We start from the raw sequence: 20,574 nt of genomic DNA on the forward strand, positions 1-20,574 counted from the left end.
TTCCAGGCTGCTAATGCAGAGAGCACGTCCAGCTGCTCAGATGTCAGCTTGGGCTGTTACCTGTCAGCTCTAAAAACAAGATTTCTTCTACAAGTACAGTAACTGAAGGATGCCATTTGCTGAAACACAGAACACTGGTTCTTCATAGTGCTGTTTTATCTACTGTAATTTTAGAAATTCAAAATGGTTGTTTATGGCCAAGTTTACTCTAATGATATTACTGAAGTTACAGATAGAGACTGTATGCCCATTTCTTTCCTTACTGACTTGCTGCCAGGGTTCAGATGGATTTCCCCTCCTCTTTCCAGACTGATCATTCTTGTCTCAGTATTTGAAATTTTGACTAAGTGACTTTGCTTCAGATGAAGAGTAGGAACCAAAGCCAGAACCTACTCATTAATTTGTAAGCCAAACAGGTTAGACAAACAAAGGGTCTCCAGTATCCCATCCTTAATTAATACTGACCAAATGCATGGTTTGGAACCTGATAGCTACTCTGGAGTATGTATTGGTTTAGAGAGATGGTTTTGTTGGTGTATAACAAGAAGTTCAGTCAGCTTTGCTCTGACTGTTGAGCCTTTGAAATATCATAAATAAATATCTGTCCTCCATTTAAAAATAAGAACTATGAAAGGGACCTTCCCTATTGTGCTATTAATAGCCTTTTAAAACTCTAAGCAGCTGCACAGTGCTCAAGTTCAGTAAAGATATAGCAAATAGTCATTGATTAATAGTGTATCAGATGCCTCCTGCTGAAGAGCACCATGAATTGTTTACAAGAGCATGAACGTTTCATAAGGTGAGACGTATTTGCAGTGGAGTTCCCTTTATTTCAGAACATTAAAGCACACAACCATTAAATACACTTGACACTTCTACTGTGCTATCTAAAAAGCTACGCTCAAAGGTACACACTGCACAGACCTGGTGGCATCCACTTCAAACAAGTGGAACATTAAATCAAAGCAAAAGCTTCACATAAAAAATAGATCTTGCTCTCTGCAACTGTATTCTTAAAAAAAATGATGGGGATGATGGGATTGAATGGAAAGAAAGTGGATTACTGAAGCAACAATCACCTCCCAGATTTAATGCAGGATATTATTTTTATCAGCTCATCTGCAGCTGGCAGAAATGAAAGCTGATTAAGGCAAATGCTTCTTAAGAAAGGCGATTTCTTGTAAACAAGACAGAAATTATTTTTTACTTCATCAGAAGCTTTTTCTGGAGTGACACTTGCAATGTCCCAGGCCCTGGGGGGGACCCCTGCCCCTCTCACTGCTGCTCTCTGTTTCTGAAGGGATTACATGTTGCTTTGTGGAATGCCAGCTCGCAGCTGGCTGTGGATGGAACTGAGCTTTCTTCGCCGGTGCCTGCAGCAGCAAAACATGCCACCAGAAGACTTTTCCAGTGGCCTGTCTGGCCTTCAGAATGTGCTTGACCTCAGGGCTTTGGTATCTGACTGGCAGTGTAGTGTTTGCAACATTCTGTGGGTTGCCCATATCAAACTATTCACCAGCACAACAATTCAGTAAAAAAAGAGTGAAAGTGTAATAGAAAAAAAGTACCTTATTTTAAAGCCATATTAAGAAAAACTAAGCTATGCTTTCATTTTAAGAGCTGCTGTGCACAAATGCTTTGATCCCAAACTAATCAGTGTCTATTAATTAATTGGCACCTAACCAACATAAGTCACTAAGCAGTCAAGTTTTTTTAAGGGGAATTTCCTCTTAGCATCTTCTCATGTCCTGACTTGGAATTTTCCTGCTTTTGTAATGTATTTGACACCTTTAAAAGGCTTGTATTTTTCTCCATACATGTCTAGGCGATTCACTTTCAATCCTGAAAAAAGACAGAGACAAATACAAAGTTAAAAGCAGAATGCCAGGAATCACAGCAGAAACCCAGCTGTCTTGAAAGCACATTAGGATTGGTTAGGAAGCTCATTTTCCTTTCTTTCACAAGTTCATCTGGTTTGGAGTGGCAGATGAGAACGTTCTTGTCACCTAATCACAGCTGTCTTGGCAGGGCAGCACCTTGTTCTCTTCTACTCCATATGCCAACATTCCAAGAGATGAACTATGGAACAACCGAGTCTATCTTCCACAGCTCCTGAACACTGCACTCCTTTCCAATCATGGAGATGAAGCAAAGGACAAGTTTTAGAATTCTTTTCACTCCAAGTCATAACTGCAAGAACCAGCAATGCCTCTGCTATTCCTTGAGGAAGGCCAGTAGCTATTAAATACCTACAGCTTCAGGCTGTTCTGTGCTTTCTCACAGGTCTATTATCTTTGGTGTCCAGCCACTGGAGCAGCTGTATCTTGTAAGATTTAAACTAGTTCAGGAGCAAACTGCAGGATTCTGTTCTTACACAGGAGCTGTTGTTTACTCCAAATAGTCTAGGGGCCAAAAAGACCATAGCTTGGTACCTATCCAGAGAGGTACCACATCTACTACCACCAACTCTCATCAACTGTCTTCAGTCATTCTCCTCTGCCTCTCTGAATGTGAGTTCTTGCATTGTTAGAGCCTTAATCCTGCAAAGCTTGCTTGGAGAAGCACTTTACACAGGGACAACTCACATGATTTAAGTGTTTGCAGACTGAGGCCTTGTCTACTTTAAATTTACTTTTGCACTTACCCTATAGAATTCATTCTGCTTTTACTTGCAAATTGTTTCAAAGATGAAAAACTAACCAGCTCCAGAAGGAAAGAATAAGAAGGGCATTCTTCAAAATTAATGCATTCTTATGACCACTAGAAAGAGCTTTAGTGGTACAAGGCTAAAGCATGTCAGGAGCAGCACACTAAATCATCATGCATCAATCTTCACTAAAAGGATATGTTTGCATGTTGAATGCACCAGTCAACAAAGAAAAATCCATTCTTCTGTATACTTCTCCCAGTCTTTCTGGAGCAAAACAATTGGGAATTCACAATTCCCAGCAAAGAAATCTTCCATCAAGGGTAACTGTCAGGTTTGGGTAAATCAGACTTTATAATTTTGATGAAGCTGACTTCAGATTGCACCTCCAATTAAATGATTAACAGTTTCCCACTTCATTTCCTACACCAGCTCATTCTGCCAGCACCAATTCATGTAATATCCCCCACTCACCTGAAATTGCAAGCTGTTGTATCTTAAACTGGATGTTCAAACTTGGGTTCTCCTCTGGCTTGGGGGCTCCAGACTGCAGGTTCACTATACCCTTCAGGTTTGGTAGCTTTTGAGGGGTAATTTTGCCCACATCCCATGTTAGCACCTTGTCAGGAAGGAGAGAATAGTAGTAGTAGCATTCTAGGAAACAACCTATGAGGTCAAGTTCATGTCCGGCTTTTCGTTTGCAGGCTGGGTACCAACAGTAGCCTGGGAGCCCTGAGAATTACCTCACTGGCTGGGAGAGGGCTCCTGTAGATATGGGGTCTTTTTTCTCACCCTGTCAGTGTGGGTCTGTGCACTGAGAACATCTAGTTCCCTTTGCTAAGGATAACTGATCCTGGCGTCTGTTTGGGTCAGCTGGATCCATGAAACCAAGACAGTAACCAGCACAGGGACCATAGAAACTTAAACACAAGAATGAGGAGGGTAGGAGTAAGGCACTGGACCAAAGGAGATTGTCTAAGCCAGACTAACTTTCTCAAGGCTCACTTGTTTGCCATTGATTCCTACACTCATTGGAGAAATGTGGAACCAAGCAGGTCCTTTACTCACTCACACGAGGCGGTTTGTTTGTTCTTACCATAAAGTCATAAATGCAGAAAGACCCCAATTCTCTGTGCTTTTAAAAATTTTTGCAGTTTCAATTCATCTAGTTATCCCAACTCTTGATAAAAACACAGTAAAATTTATTTCTGCAGAGAGTTTTTTTGTTGGTGCTTTTCTTTTAAAAAGATGAAGGTCTATTGTTTTTGAAACAAAATGCTTCTTGGAGACCTTTCCCTAACAATTTTAATGAATTCCTGACTGAGATATTCCAAGGGCAGCAGAAAGCTCAGAGCAGGGTATTAGAGCCAGCAGAATGGTTTGGCTCAAACTGCTTTGCAGCAAAATGGCTCCTGGGTACTAAAAGGCTTCAGGAGCTTTATGAAATTTATGTCTCAAACCCCAGCTCAGAGGCAAGGAATCAGGAGCCCAACACATGTTTTTTCAGACACTTTATTTTCCTGTGTGTCTTTAGGCAGATCTTTTGTAAGAAATTTTTTTTTCATCTCCTACTCCCAGTTTTTCTGTCTGCCCATTTTCAAGGCTAGTGCATTTTCTTTAGAAAAATATGTTTCCACAACATATATGCAAAATATAGCATGGCTGAAACTCTTGGCAAAATAGTGCTGCATCCACTAAGGAAAGCTATTAGTGGGTGAAAGAGCAGGGTGAAAAGAGAGGGAAGGGAAGGAAAAGAATACTATCAAAGTCAGAAATCAGAGCTGGTGTGTATCCAAGTTTGAAAAAGCAAATTTTAAAGGTAAATTTTTAATCCATAAACATATGCTGAACAGAGCTCTCTGACAGGTGTGGAACACTATTCCAGTATTCTGCAATGGGGGTGACTTTAGTAATGCCATCTTCAATATTTAAATAAATAAAAATTCATGACTTACTTTAGTAACTGGGTCAAATGTATAGCTGCCTTGTGTAGCAGTGAGGTTCATGTTAAGCACGGCCTTTGGCATGTGAACTGTCATGACTACTCCTTCTACTGTTTTCCCCATATTCTGTTTTGGTCCAATGGTAACATCAAATCTTCCTGAAGAAGTATTTTCCTTAAAACTGATCATGTGCTTCACATATACAGGAATTGCCACCAAGCTGAAAAGAGAAGACAGTAGTTGAATGCATCCTGGCTACTTCTCTGCTTGAGAAATCAAGGCACTTTCTCATAAATGGGTCTTGTGTTTCTGGAAGGTGTTCAAGTTAGAACTAGTTTGTTTCAGAAGTGATAAATGCAGTGATACTTTGGTCTTCAGCATCATTGCTGAAATGATTTTATCAGCAGAGAATAACAGGAAAAAAAATATTTTCTTTCTTTTCGTCCAAATACCTTGTCCTATTCTCTCTTCATCTGGTTGCTGTTTTGTTTTTTTTTTAAAGTAATCTCACTGAACCAAATCTCAGAAGAGACACTAGTCAAATCACGCTTTAGTTTTCAAAATCTGCAGTTTGGACTTTTTTGCTTTAATCTCTTCATGAGGCTCAAAGTCCTCCATGTACACAGAGACTTACTCATAAAGCATCTAGCACCAACAACAGTTACTAGAATTGAATAGCCCTATATCATGTGTGATTTACTCCCCTGAAAAACTATTGCTGAGTATCTGCAGGTCAATGAAAAATGGTTTTCTTCTTTGAGTAGGGACAGAGCAACAGCTGAGACAAAACCTGAGCACACACATTTCAGAACAATGCAAATTCCCCCTTTACAAGGAGGAATGTGTTCCTCAGGTGGAAAGCAGCAGTGCCTGGATGGAAACGCACTTCTGGGAACTGACGCGGTAGGAGATGAGCCTGAAGTTGCCATCGGGAGGAATAAAGGACAGGACCCGCTCAGACTCCCAGCGCTTGAAGCGGATACACGGATGGAAGCTGACGTCATCCAGCAGCCGTGGGTTCTGGAAGGAGTGCCACAATGGTAAGTGGAATCTCATCAAGTACCAGCAGTTTGAGCCAGCTACTGAACTCTACCCATGTTTCTTAGACTCTGAGTAGCCATTATCAGACATGTTACTGTGCTAGATGGATTTCTGACCTGACCCAGTACAGCAGCTCCTATGAGGTATTTTTATGTACACACAAAAGCCATTCCAACTACTGAACAATACAGCTTCTACAATATAACTTGTTACTTCATATGAGTAGCACATGAAATGGTGATAGTGATCTTAAAGTTGTTTAACTCTGATCCTTAAGAAAAATAAATCCTGAGCAATTAAGATTCCCAAATATAGGCTGAATTTACCATGAAAGACAGAGAAAGATCTGGCATTCCTGAGAGCTTAATACACGAATCAATAACACCTTGGATTTCTGCAAAGACTGTGGAACCTGCAGGGAAAAACAAGACACTTGACTTAACATTATTATGAAAGGCTTAACAGATGTGGTGAAGTGCAGCTAGAGGGCACAGATTTGCACAACACTCAACAGCATGCCAAGCCCAGCTAGGAAAGGTCATTCCAGTTACCTGTGTCCTGGGCAGCTTGCTAAAATACATGAGCCAGAGCAAACAGCCTGTTCCAAACTGGTTCATGATACTCATGCCAGCTGTTACACAGGACTTGTACTTGATGTGCTTGAACTGGTTGCCAGCAATAAGCAAATAAGAATTTCATAACACACCAACTCTGAATCTTTTCTTTCATCCCTGTCCCTGGTCTCCAGAAAACTAGCAAGTGGTGTAGTGGTGCAAGGAAGTTGAAGCATATCAAAACAGTTAATGTCAAAATGCAGTAAGTTGGTGCTAACTTTGGCTTTCACAAGTAAAGGATGTTTAACAATGAAATTAAATATTCGTCTTGATGTTAAATAAATCTATAGCAAAAAACCCCAAACTCCAAAGCAAGAGTACCAAGCATTTTACCCAGGAAATGCTCATTTCCTGAAATATCTTCTAAGTATAAGAAGGCATAAGCAGGATGCTGGACTAATTAATTAACTCCACATGCAAAAGTAATTTTAGAAGATAAGTAGAAAGTGCCTTATCTAGGCAAGGGAAAGGAGAAATGGTGGCTTTATCCTTTGAAAAGAAGTGATCCTGTTTCAGGTTAAAGCAGTCGACCATATCCCTAATGAAACAAGATAACCTCCCTATTCTAGGGGAGCAACCTTATCTGCCTTAGTCTTGGTGAAGGCTATAAAGAGGGGTTCTTGCATTGCTGGTCCCCAAGGGAACAGAGCAGAAAAGAGTAGCTATGACTACTGCAGCAGATCCTCAGTAGGAAATTGAACACTCAGTACACACTGATTTGGCCTGAAATACACACAGAAATTCACCATGGTACCTTCTCAGACTAAGCACTCACACCACTCCTGGAAATCCTAAGGAGTCAGGACAGCAACACAGTCATCAGAATGTTCTATAAGGGCCCTGTAAGGGCCACCTTCTTTTAGCTTCAAGATGAGAAGAGTAAGAGCTGCACAATGGCTTTTTATGACTCTCCACTTCAACAGTGGCCAAAGCATTTGCTGAAGTGGTGTACAGAATCAAACCAACACTGACACTGCTACAACAGCAGCACTGAATGAATAATCAGAGGTTTGCTCCCTGCCCCATACCACCACAAAAAGGTGTCCTGCAGTCTTCACCCTTGCTACTGCTGGCCCCAGTACTGAACAAAACAGAAGGTTCTTGCCCTCAGCTTTGCAGTTTTCTTTTTGCATTATTTTTTTCTTTCTCTTGGCATACAAGTTATCAGGTTCCTCCTCAAAGTTAAATCTCAGAATAAAGACTTCTGTATTTGAAAATTATATGTTTCATTCACAGAAAAGAAAGGAGTATTATTATGCTTCGTAATATCTGGCTCCTTAAATATAAGGAAAACAACATTGTGCAACTATTTTGCACCAAGTTTAGCTTGCTATCAGAAGAAAGCTAATGAAGGATTTTGTCTTGCTCACTTGAGGGCCTTCAAGGACTACAGTACATTGTTGGCAGGAGCAATGGGAGATAATTTTCTCATCACATTTCAACTACTTTTTTTCCCATTTATATTTGTTATGAGATAATCAATTTAGAAACAGAAAACAGACTTCTTGTGGATGTTCTTGAAGCAGCCCAGAGAATGATGCTGTTTAAAGATGAACTGAAGAAATACACTTAAGCTCATCATTTTAAATTGAATATTTCTACCTAAGATATTAATGCATGTATATAAAACATATGCAAAAAAAATAAGAAGGTTGGACTATGTTCTCTCTAAAACATCACTAGCTACATGTAAACACACTTGAGAGACAAATTTCAGTTTGCAAGGCATCTTACCTGATTTGTCTATAATTGCATCAATTTCTTCAATGACATCAAAATAGGCCTCGTTGTTAGTGTATTTTACTCCTGCTCTGCGCCAGGGAATGTTGGATAACTGTCCAGTGGGAAGTGTGTCTCCCACATTACTACTGCCTTAAAAATGAAAAGGAACTTAAAATCAGTAATTAATTACAAAAGGAATGTTTCAACTGCCAAAATTAAAAATCAGGGCAAGCCTTGCCCCAGGTACTGTTGGCTAGAGCCTGGACCCTTCAGTGTTATTTGTGAGGTGACATGAAGGCACTGGAGCCATGTGTCCAGACTTAACAGCTTTCAGACTACATCTTGCACAGCAAAATACAATACTCAAGTCAGCAGGAGGTTTGAGTGGGAATAGATGTGGGGCTAGATCTTCTGGAGAATTTCATCACTAATTCAAGACAAGACAGCTCCCTGTGAGGGCCTTAAGCCTGCTTCCCCCTTCTCCTAAGAGTTTTAGCTGGATGACTTCAGGGCTGATTAACAGGTAAGGGTCATTAGCAAGAAAGATGTGTAAGAAGCCTTAGGGAGGGCTCCTACAATCTTTGCTTGGAGTTGGTGTTAGGCTGAGGGTCTCACCCTTTGCAGGTACCCATTTGAGCTACCCTGCATCAACATGACAGCCATGTCTATATCTGACCATGCGTCAAATCGATCCAGACCCTGGCCCAGACTGGATTTTCTGGCTTGACCTGTCCCATTCTGATGGATGTTACTGGCAATCACTGAGCTGTAGATGACCTGTTAATAATTTGATCCAGTCCCTGACCTGTTGCCTCAACTTCTGGGCTCCAGACCAATGATACCACTGTCCCTGCCTGCCTTGCTCTCACCCTTGCCTCCTGCTTCTCAATACCACCCAGCATGAGTAGAAGGCTTCCTGAGTTATAAAGTAAATTGATGATACTTTAAAAAGAAAAAGAAAAAAATCTTATCACTTCTGGGGCTGATGCCAGAATCCCAGCACAGTGGAAACAACTCCCTCTGCTAGAAGTAGGTCTTGGGATAGGGCCACAGCTCATGCTGACTTGTGCCCTTTAGCAGAATGAACATGGTAGTGTGTCCTGCCATATGAAACAGCTTCACTGAGAAGCTGGTGGCCAGCAGGTATCATTTCCACAAAACCTGCTTGGGCAAGCCCTAGCCTGGCAGGCAGAAAACAGAAGTTTTAATTCCTTTGAGCTAGTAGAAGTAGTTACTCAAAAAAACCCCTTCCTAAAGTCCACCCCTGTATATGCTATAACTCAGGGGGGAGTTATAACTCATTTCTTCACTCCCACTGTATCTCTGAAGAGGAGCAGTTGCTGTCTGTCCCTCAGCAGCCTTGCAGGGTGCAGTAGTACTGCAAAGCCAGGTAGATAGGAGACCTCTCAGGCTGCTGTCTCCACCTGCTCAGTGCTGAACTGTTGACAGTGACAAGATGCAGGCTGCCTTGGGCAGGCACTTTAGGCTCCTGGGAAATTTTAATAAGGTTTCAGATAAAACACTTATTTTCATAAGTGTAAATACTAGCATTCCAATCCACATGTAAAAAACCTATCTAAACTCCAAATAACAGAAATGAAAACTGATGAGATTTATACTCAAAGACTAAACCATACCTACTACCCTAAAGAGCAGCTCCTCCGAGCATTAGGTGTGTGGCCTGCAGCCTGATTAGTCCCTTCTCTAACACAATGTACCAGTGACCGTCTCGCATCTCTCTGCCCACGTGACACTCATGGCTCACCTCCCTTGCACCCGCTTGCCAGACAAGCAGATTCCACCAGCTCAGCTGACAGACATTTGGCTTCATCACTGCAAGACAGACCCATTTACAACAGCCTGAAATCAGTTGCGAAATCAAATCCATATGAATCCATGTGCTGCTCAGTGCTGGGGGCAGGTGGGAGATGAGGACAGGCTGTTTGCTTCCCTCCATGCTATCTATTCCCACCCATCAAGGATTTATTACATAGCTATTATATACCTTTCTATATGGATTTCTTATAAAATGCTTAACCTTCTCCAGTGCCCCACAGTTATTCAAGGCTTGGGGTGAGCTCTGTACCAATCCCAGAGCACCTGTCTCCAGTATGTCCTGACTGTGTCCTGAGCTGCTGCTCCTGAGGGACTTCAGCAGCTGTGGCTGAACCAGGCAGTGCCTCTGAGGACAGCAAAGGGGCGAGGTGTAAACTGCAAATAAGGAGGCACTTGTTTCATTCAATTCCTATTGATGAGAAGTGGCAGGACAGTGCCCTCACCTTACAGATTCACACCAATATATTATTTTTTAGCTAATTTTAGAAATTTAGAAATGATGGGCCTTTTTTTTAAAACAGCCTCATTGCTGAAATTACATATTTTCATACCTGTGATGGAGTTGACAACAGAGCGCAAAATTGTGGGAGGCTTAATCAGCTCCTTCAGTATGTTAGATTCTGTTGCCAGTGGAAAGCCATTGTCTAGCATTTCTTCTAGAAGTTCATACACAATTACTACATTGTCCTTAATTGCCGTCTCAGAACATTCGCCGAAGTAATCCTAAACAAATTCAGAGATTACAAAAGAGAGGATTTTTATTCCTGTTAGAATGCTTTGCAAAAGGAAGTTTGTTCAGTTTTTTCTTACAGAAACCCTCCAGTATATGAAGTCATTTTAGTGCCTAAACTGACTATTTCTATAGTCTGATAGCATCCTATTGTTAATGTTATATTTATCACCTAGCTGAAAATAAATACAAGCATGAACAGTGAAATAATGTAATGTGATGTGCTACTGTTTATGTTACAAAGGTCCTTCCACTTGTGAACATTAACACATCTTCAATTACAAGACTCTTGTAAAATAAAGGTACTATCATTTGGCAATGCTCAATCTTCACAGCATTTCCTTTATATAAAGTACCTGTGAAATTGGTTGAGAAGTGGCTTCTTTGCAGCCCTTTCCTCACTACAGAGTGCATGCTGCCCGACTACATACTCCTTCTTCCCATCTACATAACATTAATAGTACAAAAGCTTACAGAAAAGAAACCCAGCATTTACAAAGTCAGATTGGGGTTCTGGTGCTTGTGAGTGCACAAAATAAACCTCTTTTGTCCTTTGTACTCTATAAACCTGTGCTTGACTTAAAAATTGCAGACAGAAAAGTCACTCACAGAAGGGTTTATTACCTTTCTCTAAAAGAAGTTTATGCAAAAAAAAAAAATCCCTTGAAGTCATTTTAGAATAATAGAATCACAGAATGTTAAGGGGTGGTCCCAACCCCCCCTGCCATGGGCATGGACACCTCCCACTAGATCAGGTTGCTCAAAGCTCCATTCAATCTGGCCCTGACTACTGCCACAGTTGGGGCATCCACAACCTCTGTGGGCAACCTGTTCCATTCACTGTTTTACTACCCTCACAGAATAGAATTTTTTCCTAATATCTAGCTTAATTTTCCCCTCTTTCAGTTTGTACTCATTTCTCCTTGTCCTATCACTACAGTTCCTGATGAAGAGTCCCTCTTTGGCTTCCCCGCAGGCCTCCTTCAGACAGTGAATTTTAAAATCACTGAATGGTGACAGACCTGGAAAGTATCTGCTACTCGGTGCAGAAATTCAATTACAAAGAGTGGTGGCACTTCTGTCTGTATGACAGACACAAAGAAGATTTTATCCCGATAGATGCTGATGAGGTAGTGGTGTGGAGTTGAGATGACAGGAGGCACATTCTCAACATCGATAGCTTTCTCCTGAGCTTCGAAGAAATAATCGCAGACAGACTGGCTCACAACGCTCTTCCAGTGCTTCTCCAAGAAGATATCACCAGAACAGTTTATAAGAAACAGGCTGTGGATCATTTTCTGTTGGAAACACATTAAAAGAAGTTAAAATAAACAAAAGGATATGTGAATTGACATTTCATATCCCAGATTCCCTTTCTTTCGATGGTTATTCTTTATTAAAATGCACTGTGAATTTAGGAAAAATATCTACTTTGTTGCTGTTCTTTGAATTCCATTTTCTTTATTTACAAGAACATTCCACAAAAAATATTTGCCACTGGATTAAGTTGTTAATGTATATCATAATGCAAGCATGAAGAAAGCACCCTCATTTTCCACTTTCATCCCTATCTGGTATCTGCAATTTATTTATTTAAGAAAAGCTGACTCCCATGAGCTGGCACTTGCTCAAACGTGTTTGCCGACATGAAAGAGTTACTTGTACAGAAGTTTCCTATGGCAGCTGGCCTGGCAGTTGCCCCCTTAACTTAGAATTGCTCTATCTTAAAGATACAGCTCTTTAGCTTGTCAGCTTTCAGCTGTTGAACTAGAAAAGTGCTTTTTACTTGCTGGCAGATTAGTCTTATGGTCTATGCCAAGCTGCACTTGGGTAAAGGGTTGGAATTCATTAAAAGTACACAAAACTAGCCATTTAAATCTGATTTAATGGATAAAATTGCTTCAAATGTGCTTGGCATGCATGAAATATGTTTACATAAAATGATTTCCACTTAAAAACTCACTTACGTAAAAGGGGAGTACGAACTGCAGGTAAGGAATGTAACTTTTTTCTTATCTCTTTAAACATTTACAAATAACATGCCTCAGCCACTGATCCTTCATTTTATTCATGGGGTGAGAAGCTTATGTGCCTATTAAAAAAATAATTCCAAGTCTATTTCTCAACTTTCAATGCAATAGTAAGTGAACTAATTAGTTGATAAAATGAATAGACTATTATCTCTGGATCTACAAATCCAGAGAGGAGACAAATGCTGGCAAACTTGAGTTTATCTCTTCAGCCTTTACAGGAGACAGATACAATGCTTTGGCTGACCTGCATATAATGATCCTCTTAAAAAATAAGTTAAAACTTGGCCTTAGAAAACAAACCAAACTGTAACCCCAGCAGCTTCTGAAGGTGAAGTTAACCTGGTATTCAATGTCAAGCATAAATTCATCTGTAGTTGAAGAAGCTGCTCCTGGCATTGGCTGCTCTTCCCTTCTGCCTCTCAGGTATTGATTTGAGTAGGTCTGTGGCTCTGCAATTATCTACATTAAGAAAATAGTCTAGCCAGAAATTGACCCAGCAAAAGGAGCTGCTGGTCAGACCAGCTTCCTAATGCAAGATATTTCATTGCCAGGGAGTGCTAGAGCTGGCACAGGGCATGTGGTGGAAATGGGCAGAGAACTGCAGTGGAGATCCAGAATTGAAAGTTAGCCTTTGAAGGAATTCAAACATGACTGGAAAGAGACCAGACAATTATTGAGTGTCTGCACCTTGAAACAGGAAGACCACCATGATCTCTGCATGTCCAAGAGAAGCCAAAGACACCTACCCAAAACCCATCATAGCTGTCATTAATGTTACTATGTTTGCCCAGGATATTGTCCTAAAGCACAGATAAAATTTGCTCCTCCTCTGTTAACTCTGGAACACTAAAAATAGCATGGAAGCATCTAGATGCACATGGCCCAGTCCCACAGAGATTTTAAGAGTATAAACACTGTATGACTAAATCTCATTCCAAAATACTGGAATAAGCACTTAGATCCACCCAGAGTGAGCTTGTGTTGCCATGTCTGAATCTGAACTACCCAGAGTAGTACTCATCTACCAATACACTTGTAGCAATGAAAAATGGTCTGGCCCTCCAGATGTTCACAAAACAAAAGTATGTCTCCCAAAGCTCACCAAAGACAGTGAAAAAGGACAGCTCAGGAAGGTTGTCAGCATGATATTTCCCTCCACCTAAGTCAGCAGATGTGGGAAGAGAGCCAAGATCCAGCTTTTCAAATTCTAAACTCCAGCTGCTCCTTCACAACCATGACAGCAACGTGCTCATCTTCACTGGGGCCATGCCAGGTCTCAGATACCTCCTGCCAAGAGCATGCTGTCTTTGGTAGCTGACAAAAAAACCCCAATAGCCAAAAGGTGGACAAAAATATTCATCTAAGCCAATAGGGAATGTAAAGGGAAGTTCTTTTGGAAACTGTGATTGCAAATTTGCTTAACAGTGGGAAAGGAAACAAAGGTACAAAGTGCTATTGCATGTTTCTACTATCTCTCTCCTGGACCAAATTAATCTCTAATTTAGTTTGTTAAAAAACCAGCAAATTTTAATACTGTGAGCACAGGATTTTTATAAAGGAGCCTTGACACAATTGCTTTAATCCAGCTCTAGTAAACATGTTCTGAATTTAGCCAGTACTGAACATTAAAGCCTTCCAAAATCTCCTTGACAGTCACACAAGGGTGGCAAGTATAATCAACCACTGAATGTCAGTATTGTTCGACACCACGGCTGCCCACACATACGAAGGTGCTCAGCTGTAAAGCTTAAATAGATCTCTGTACATTTTAAAATCAATTCAATAGCTTATCTGTTAACAAATATCAGACCCATTTCCGATTAAATGCACACAAATCTGCATCTGAGAGTCCAGTACAAGCAGCACTGGTAAGACTCCACTTGCAGAGGGGCTGATCCACAGCCTGCTCTGGAGGAGCTATGTTGGACAGCAGGCAGCTTCCAATGATTCACTGACAAAGAGTATCAGACATGTGTGACAGTGTTTGTAGTGCTTCTGTTAACATTCATCCAGATTCTATTCATCTACAGATCAGAAATGTCTGCATTTGTCACAATATACTTTTAACAAGCACAGCTGTGCAGCAGACCACACAATCACAGCAAGCACCAAATGACTGCAATGGCAGGGCCCCTTCTTTTGCCCTAAGTTCCACTGAGGATATTAGACCATGACTTGATATGCAATCAAGGGAGGGCGTGGGTAGCCAGGAGGGGAGGTAGCACTTGGCCAGTGTCTTCCTTTACTCATCTGCCCCAAGCTGCCTGGGTACCAGCTGTGTTCACAGGAGTGTTTGTGTGGCCTCGTGGTGAACCAGAGTAGCAAACAGATCCAGGGGCCCACGCCTGGCAGATGACAGCTTTGTAGTACCTATGGAATATGAGCAGTAAAATCCCCCCTGGCTGCCTACCCTATCTTCTAAGTAGGAAGATCAGGATTACTGAATTTCCCATGATACATATTCTTCTAGAGTAAGACTTCCCTTCAAATCCTCTCACATACTCCTTTCTTCCTTCACAAGTTTTAGCAGTATGCTAATTTGCTGCTAATTTGAAGTGCTCTGGAAAATTGAAGCTCTCTCCTTGCAGCCTAAGTGCAGAGCAGGCAGCTCCAGAGGCACAAGCCCTGCCCTGTCAGTCAAGGGGCAGCTCAGCTGGTACACTTCCCAGAGCTGACTAGAATAAAGACACTCCTAGAGCACTGGGGACATCAGTCTATTATACACAATGCTCAGTAATTTGATTTATCCCATACACTGTCAAACAATTGGCACCAGCTGATTAAAGATGGATTTAATGTTGAATATCTTAAAACTGGTAACACTACAAAAATATCAATACAAGATATATAAACTATTATTTAACAAAAATTACTTATATTGCTCCAAGTACTGAAGATTTTTCCCTGTTACTCTATTTTTGAGTGCCAGATTTCATTTCAGACATGTAGAGATCCCTCAACTAATTTTGCAGTACCTGACTTTTTTGTCTCATCAGAACATGATTTGAAAAGCAAAAAAGATTGACAAATGCTAAACATAAGAAATCAATCCCGTAACATTAAAATTCCTCACACCAGTCAGTCAACAGCAAAGTGTGTTAAGAGCTGCAGCACTTTGAGGGTAAAGGTCATGAAACAAAGTTCCTAAGTTTTAAAAAACAGTAGCAAAAGTACATCACCAGAATTCAGGAATCATGAGATTCTTCTCCATGTAGTAGTGTACACAGACACCACTTTGAGATGTCAGCATAAAACCACTCTATGTAAGGCACTGAAGATCTTTCTAGGACTATTCTATAGGACATGCCTCCCATCTCTCTGCTTCTAGGCCTCCCTAAGAGCAGACTGAAGGTGTACATTGATCATTATTTGCATCCAGGCCAAAGCAAAGTGTTCAAGCTCATTTTCAGTAGACTGACAGCCTTTCATGCTACTGCCTGACTGCAAGGCACCTTACAGGCTCTGCAGAAACAAACAGCTCCCTGCAGTTTTGCAGTTTCTTCTCACAAACTTCCCATCCCTCATCTAACATGCAAAACTCCACATGATTCATCTCAGTCATTTCCATCCTACCAGAATCTGAAGTCCACATAGAAGAAAAACATATTTTAACTAAGATGCCTTCAATGTGCTCTTTCCACATCTCTAACTTTTCTTTTGACTAAATCTGGATTTGCAATGTTACTGATTTTCAAATTCTTGGCACGGAAACATCTGGACTAAAGGCACAGCAGGCTCACAAGACAAAAGTGGAGCTCACTGGCAAGAGAGAGAGGCTGTGAGCATGGGAAAAAAGACTGATTGCACATGCTTGTCCTTAGCTGCAATTAAGTACTCCAAAGTGTAATTAATGCAGAAATACTGTCAACAGCTGCTTTTTCATAACACCGAGCTGAGTTACATACAAAGCTCTGAAACCATGAAGTGAGGAATCAATCACTGACCTCTGCAATGCCCTTTATAGCTAGTACTAATTACTGAAAATACTCCAAATAGGACCATCACTAGAAAAGTATTCCACAGCTTCAATGTTCCCTGAATTAGGCATAGGTTCTCTGAAGGGTGAAGAATTAGTGGTGGTAGACTGTATGAGTCTCTGTTATGTATTTGTGGAAATGAACTTGTAGTGACAAGTGAATGGAAAGTAATCAAATGCTTAAAGTAATCTGGAGAAATAAGCTAAAATAGGCAGTTCTATTTCTATTGAAGCTAGTACTTTTGTCACAATCAGCTAGTCAGCACTTTAGCTTTTTCCTATAAATTCAATATATGCTACAAATGTGTTCCTGACCTCCCCAACCCCATTCACTGGCTTTCAAACCAGCAAACCTAATAAAGAGAAGTCCCATTAAACACCTGAACAACACTTTCAAGACAGCCAACACGGCAGCTCTGAAATATTGTTTAATTGGCAGAACCAACATGACACATCATTAGCAGCTATGATTCAAGTTGATAAATCTGCAAGTCTCAGGTTTATTAAAACATGAATGTTCTGTAATATCACAGGGGTTTTTTATGCTCCTATTATTGTTTGTGTGTTTTAATGATGCTGCTCAAGTGTCATGAATCTTTTTACATATAAGATGCTCACAGCTTAGGTATCTACAGGTCAAAGTAAAAACATTTTTGCAATCTTTTTTAAGAACTGCTTGTTGTCCCCCTCTGTTAGTCAAAAAACTTCATATCTACTCAACACCATGAAGTGCTTGTGTCTGTACAAGTACTCAGACATATTTTATCAGCAAGATCATCCCTATTAAAGACTAAATGCTTTGCTTCCCAGATGTTCAGCATATATTTATTTATCTTTGCTCTCATTTCAAACACTGTTAGTAACTTTCTGAAATTGTTTTTAAGAGGAAGCAGTCCTTTGAGAATACTCTAAAATTGACTTAAATCAGTGTTTGGTATCCATAACAAAATTTGCAACTTCCTCTGTGCTTTTACCAGTAGTTATTACAGCCTGCATGAGAATTTGTGCAGCATTTAATCTACTGTCTGATGAGCTTTCCAATAATACACTTGCATGGCGCCTCTGTTCAGTTTAGTTTCAGTATAAATCTTCTAACTGCTGGCAAGAGTTCCATCTCTTGTCAACAGAACAATATTAGATTCTGAATAATCGAACAATATTTGATCCTGAATAACTGCAGTTCCCTTTGGGACCTGCAAGAACAGAAGGCTTTGCTGGAAAAGCAAGAGTTTCTTAGGAAAAAACCCACACCAAAACAATTAAAAATTCTTTGCTAAAACTGCATTTTTCCATGGAGATGGAGCATTTGAACACAACTTACATGTGAATCAGTAGCTTTAGGACTACTAAGGGACAACTTAAGAAATTCATCCTCTGAAAGCAGGACAGTGAATAGACAAGGCCAAATAGAGCGAGTATCAGTTCACATATCAAGTGTCCATAGTATTTTCAGGAAAATACTGATAATTAGGCTCATATTCCAGCCAAACCATGAAGAAGTCTGAATGGACAAGGCAGCAGGATTCAATCATAGGGATATCAAAGCCCCAAGTCAGCAGCTCTTTGTGAAGATGTTTTCCACCATGCTTGCCCAGTTCACTCCTGCAGTAAGTCTGACAGGCCAGAGCAACAGTGCTACTAGCTTTCCACTGCTGTCCTTCACAGGCTCTCTCTGAAGAGGCACTCACGGTTCCAGAAAGGACAGTGCCAGAGCCATGCACTACTGAAACACTCCATCAGAGCCAGCAAGCATCACTGGAACGCTGCTGTGCATGGCAGCCCTTCCCAAGGTGTGTGCACTGTCCCAACCAGTCCAAACACAGAGGGCAGAAAGAAGGCACAGAACCTCTTGTACCTTCCTTCTCCTCCAAGAGGACAGAGCAAAGCAGCACCCTAATTTTTTTATCCTGTATGAATGAGTCTCATGGATACTCTTATTCTAAGCAGCTCCTGTTAAAAGGCTGCCTTTCATACATTATGTTAAATAAGCATAAAAAAGATTTAACTTATCTTCGCTGTATTCTTTTAAGTTATATGTGGAGCTGTAATTTGGGGGAAAATTAAAGGGATATAAGAGGAAGGAACTTCACATTTTAAACAAATTTTAATTTGGTTTCTTGCCATTATTACAGCTGTAAAATGCCACTACCACTCATCTCCTACTGTTCAGACTTCTCTACCTCAAGGACTTCAATTTCTGTTTTCTGAATCCTCATGACAAGGTTTTTATTAAAGATTCCTCATGAAGGAAATCTGTATGTGAGAGAATAACTGGGATTTAGCTGGTGCATAACTGTCTTGTACAACAGAAAAATTAATTTCTAAATAAATCCAGCAAAATTGATCATGGAAGCACATGGAGTATTCATAAAGTTTGATTTGCCACTTGCAAGGAATTTTCAGATATATGCATACAGGCAGTAAAGAATCTATTTGTCCTTTTTTTTCCCCCAAAAAATCCCAAGTTTGCTCATGTTTTTGAGTTAGCATGCAACACGAGACTTTTTTTACAGAGAAATATCACTCAGATATTTCCTCTTCTTTTTTTTTTTCTTTTATTTTTTCTTTAACAAATAAATGAGAAGCTATGTATGATTCAAACCCACTGGAAATTGCCAGGGCAGAAACATTCCCATGGTTGACATAGTCAGTTATTTTGTAAAACATTGCTTCCATCATTTTACTCCTTACATGAGTAATTGAAGTTGGTTTTGCTTTTCTTGTAAAATACCTTTTCCTCTCCAATACTGCAGTCTGCCTGCTATGAACACAATTTTTCATCATTTAGGTATGATTTTTTGCCTGGTTGTTTATAGAAAAGCTACACTGAATGGTGATGCTATTCCTCCAGTTTGATTAACACTTAATGGGTATGAACGATTCATCATATACTGAAAAGATAGTAAGTGCATTACTAATTCACAGCAGATTTGAACTGAAACAAAAGAAGACAAGCGTCAACCTCCACTCAGTTACCGCTGGGTACTGAACAGGGCAGGAGCGCTGTGCAGTGCATAGAGGTGGATGGTAACGGGTTGATTCCCAGCGCATATTATGTGGATCCGCACTCACAGGGGCCCTTGCTAATTAAGCAGGAGCAGCCCGAGTGGCAACACCGTGGCTGAGCAGGGCTGCTAAAGATGGACCCAGGTGAGCCAGCGCCGCTCCCCCGGCCGCCCTGCCCCTCCCGGCCTGGCCTTGCTGCGGGCTCTACATCGCCCCTCCGCAGGCCTGCGCTGGCTGCCGGACAGCCCGGTGCCCGATCCCTCACGCTGCGCCTCATCTCGGAGCGTGAGGGGGCAGATCCGCCGCTACCGGGCTCGGACCCGACCCTACCGGGCGGTTCCGCACCTCCGCCAGAGCCCAGAACAACGGCAAGGGGGGGGGTGGTATTCAAACACGGCCACGATTTTGTATTTAAATAGACACCGAACAAGGGAAACGGAGGCGAGTAAAGCGGAAAGTCTCAGATTTGCGGGGCAGACTCCCGGTACCACCACTGCCGGGGATGTCGCCCCTGTCCGACTCCGGCCAACCAGGGCGGCCGGGACCGGGCACGGGCAGCTCCCGCCTAGCAGGAATCCCGTACCCCCGATCAAGGGCAGCGCCGCCCCACTCCCTCACGGCCCGGGCCCCCCGCGCCCCACGTACCTCCCCCGGCCCGGCACGGCCCGTCCCGCTCCCGGGACAGCGGGGCAGCGGCCAAGATGGCGGCGAGGCCCGGCAGCGGCGGCGCGGGGCCGCCCCCCGGCGGAGGCGCGGGCGGCCGGGGCGCTGCCTGCGCCGAGCGCCCGAGCGCGGCCCCCTCCCTCCCCGGGCCCGCCGGCCCCGCTGCCACGGCCTCCCTCACCACCGGTCAGCACCGCTCAGCCTCCCTCACCACCGGTCAGCACCGCTCGGCCTCGGCGGCCGGCAGGAGACGGGAGTGGCCCCCGGGCGCTAAACCCACCCGGGCCGGCGCCGCGGCAGCGCGCGGCTGGGCAGGGACGGCGGGCGGCGCGGGCTGCGCTCCCCGCCCCTTCAGGCGCCCGG

The 20,574-nt window shown here is 42.1% G+C and overlaps 1 protein-coding gene across 4 annotated transcripts; it reads right to left on the reverse strand.

The window, feature by feature from the left end:
• Positions 1-809: 809 nt before the first annotated feature.
• Positions 810-20,563, reverse strand: AP3M1 (adaptor related protein complex 3 subunit mu 1). 4 transcript variants are annotated; one of them, XM_066555084.1, is made up of 9 exons: positions 20,492-20,563; positions 11,556-11,831; positions 10,355-10,526; positions 7,980-8,117; positions 5,958-6,043; positions 5,477-5,610; positions 4,603-4,810; positions 3,122-3,266; positions 810-1,842 (listed from the first exon to the last, which is right to left on the reverse strand). In XM_066555084.1, the coding sequence occupies exons 2-9, from the start codon at positions 11,826-11,828 to the stop codon at positions 1,742-1,744; spliced, it is 1,257 nt and encodes a 418-aa protein (XP_066411181.1). In that variant the 5' UTR covers positions 11,829-11,831; positions 20,492-20,563; the 3' UTR covers positions 810-1,741. The 4 variants fall into 4 exon arrangements, with proteins under 4 accessions (XP_066411181.1, XP_066411182.1, XP_066411183.1 ...); XM_066555085.1 differs by having other exon boundaries at positions 20,423-20,510; XM_066555086.1 differs by lacking the exon at positions 20,492-20,563 and adding an exon at positions 20,393-20,411.
• Between the last annotated feature and the right edge of the window lie 11 nt (positions 20,564-20,574).

This window comes from Molothrus aeneus, chromosome 8 (genome assembly GCF_037042795.1).
Source record: "Molothrus aeneus isolate 106 chromosome 8, BPBGC_Maene_1.0, whole genome shotgun sequence".
Classification (NCBI taxonomy): domain Eukaryota; kingdom Metazoa; phylum Chordata; class Aves; order Passeriformes; family Icteridae; genus Molothrus; species Molothrus aeneus.

Coding starts and splice junctions, on each gene's coding strand:
- AP3M1 (XM_066555084.1), bottom strand. CDS start 11,828: ATGATCCACAGCCTGTTTCTTATAAACTGTTCTGGTGATATCTTCTTG. Junction 10,527..11,555: donor GAGTAGCAGATACTTTCCAG/GTCTGTCACCAT, acceptor GAATTTGTTTAG/GATTACTTCGGCGAATGTTC. Junction 4,811..5,476: donor TACCGCGTCAGTTCCCAGAA/GTGCGTTTCCAT, acceptor TTCTCTTTTCAG/CTTGGTGGCAATTCCTGTAT.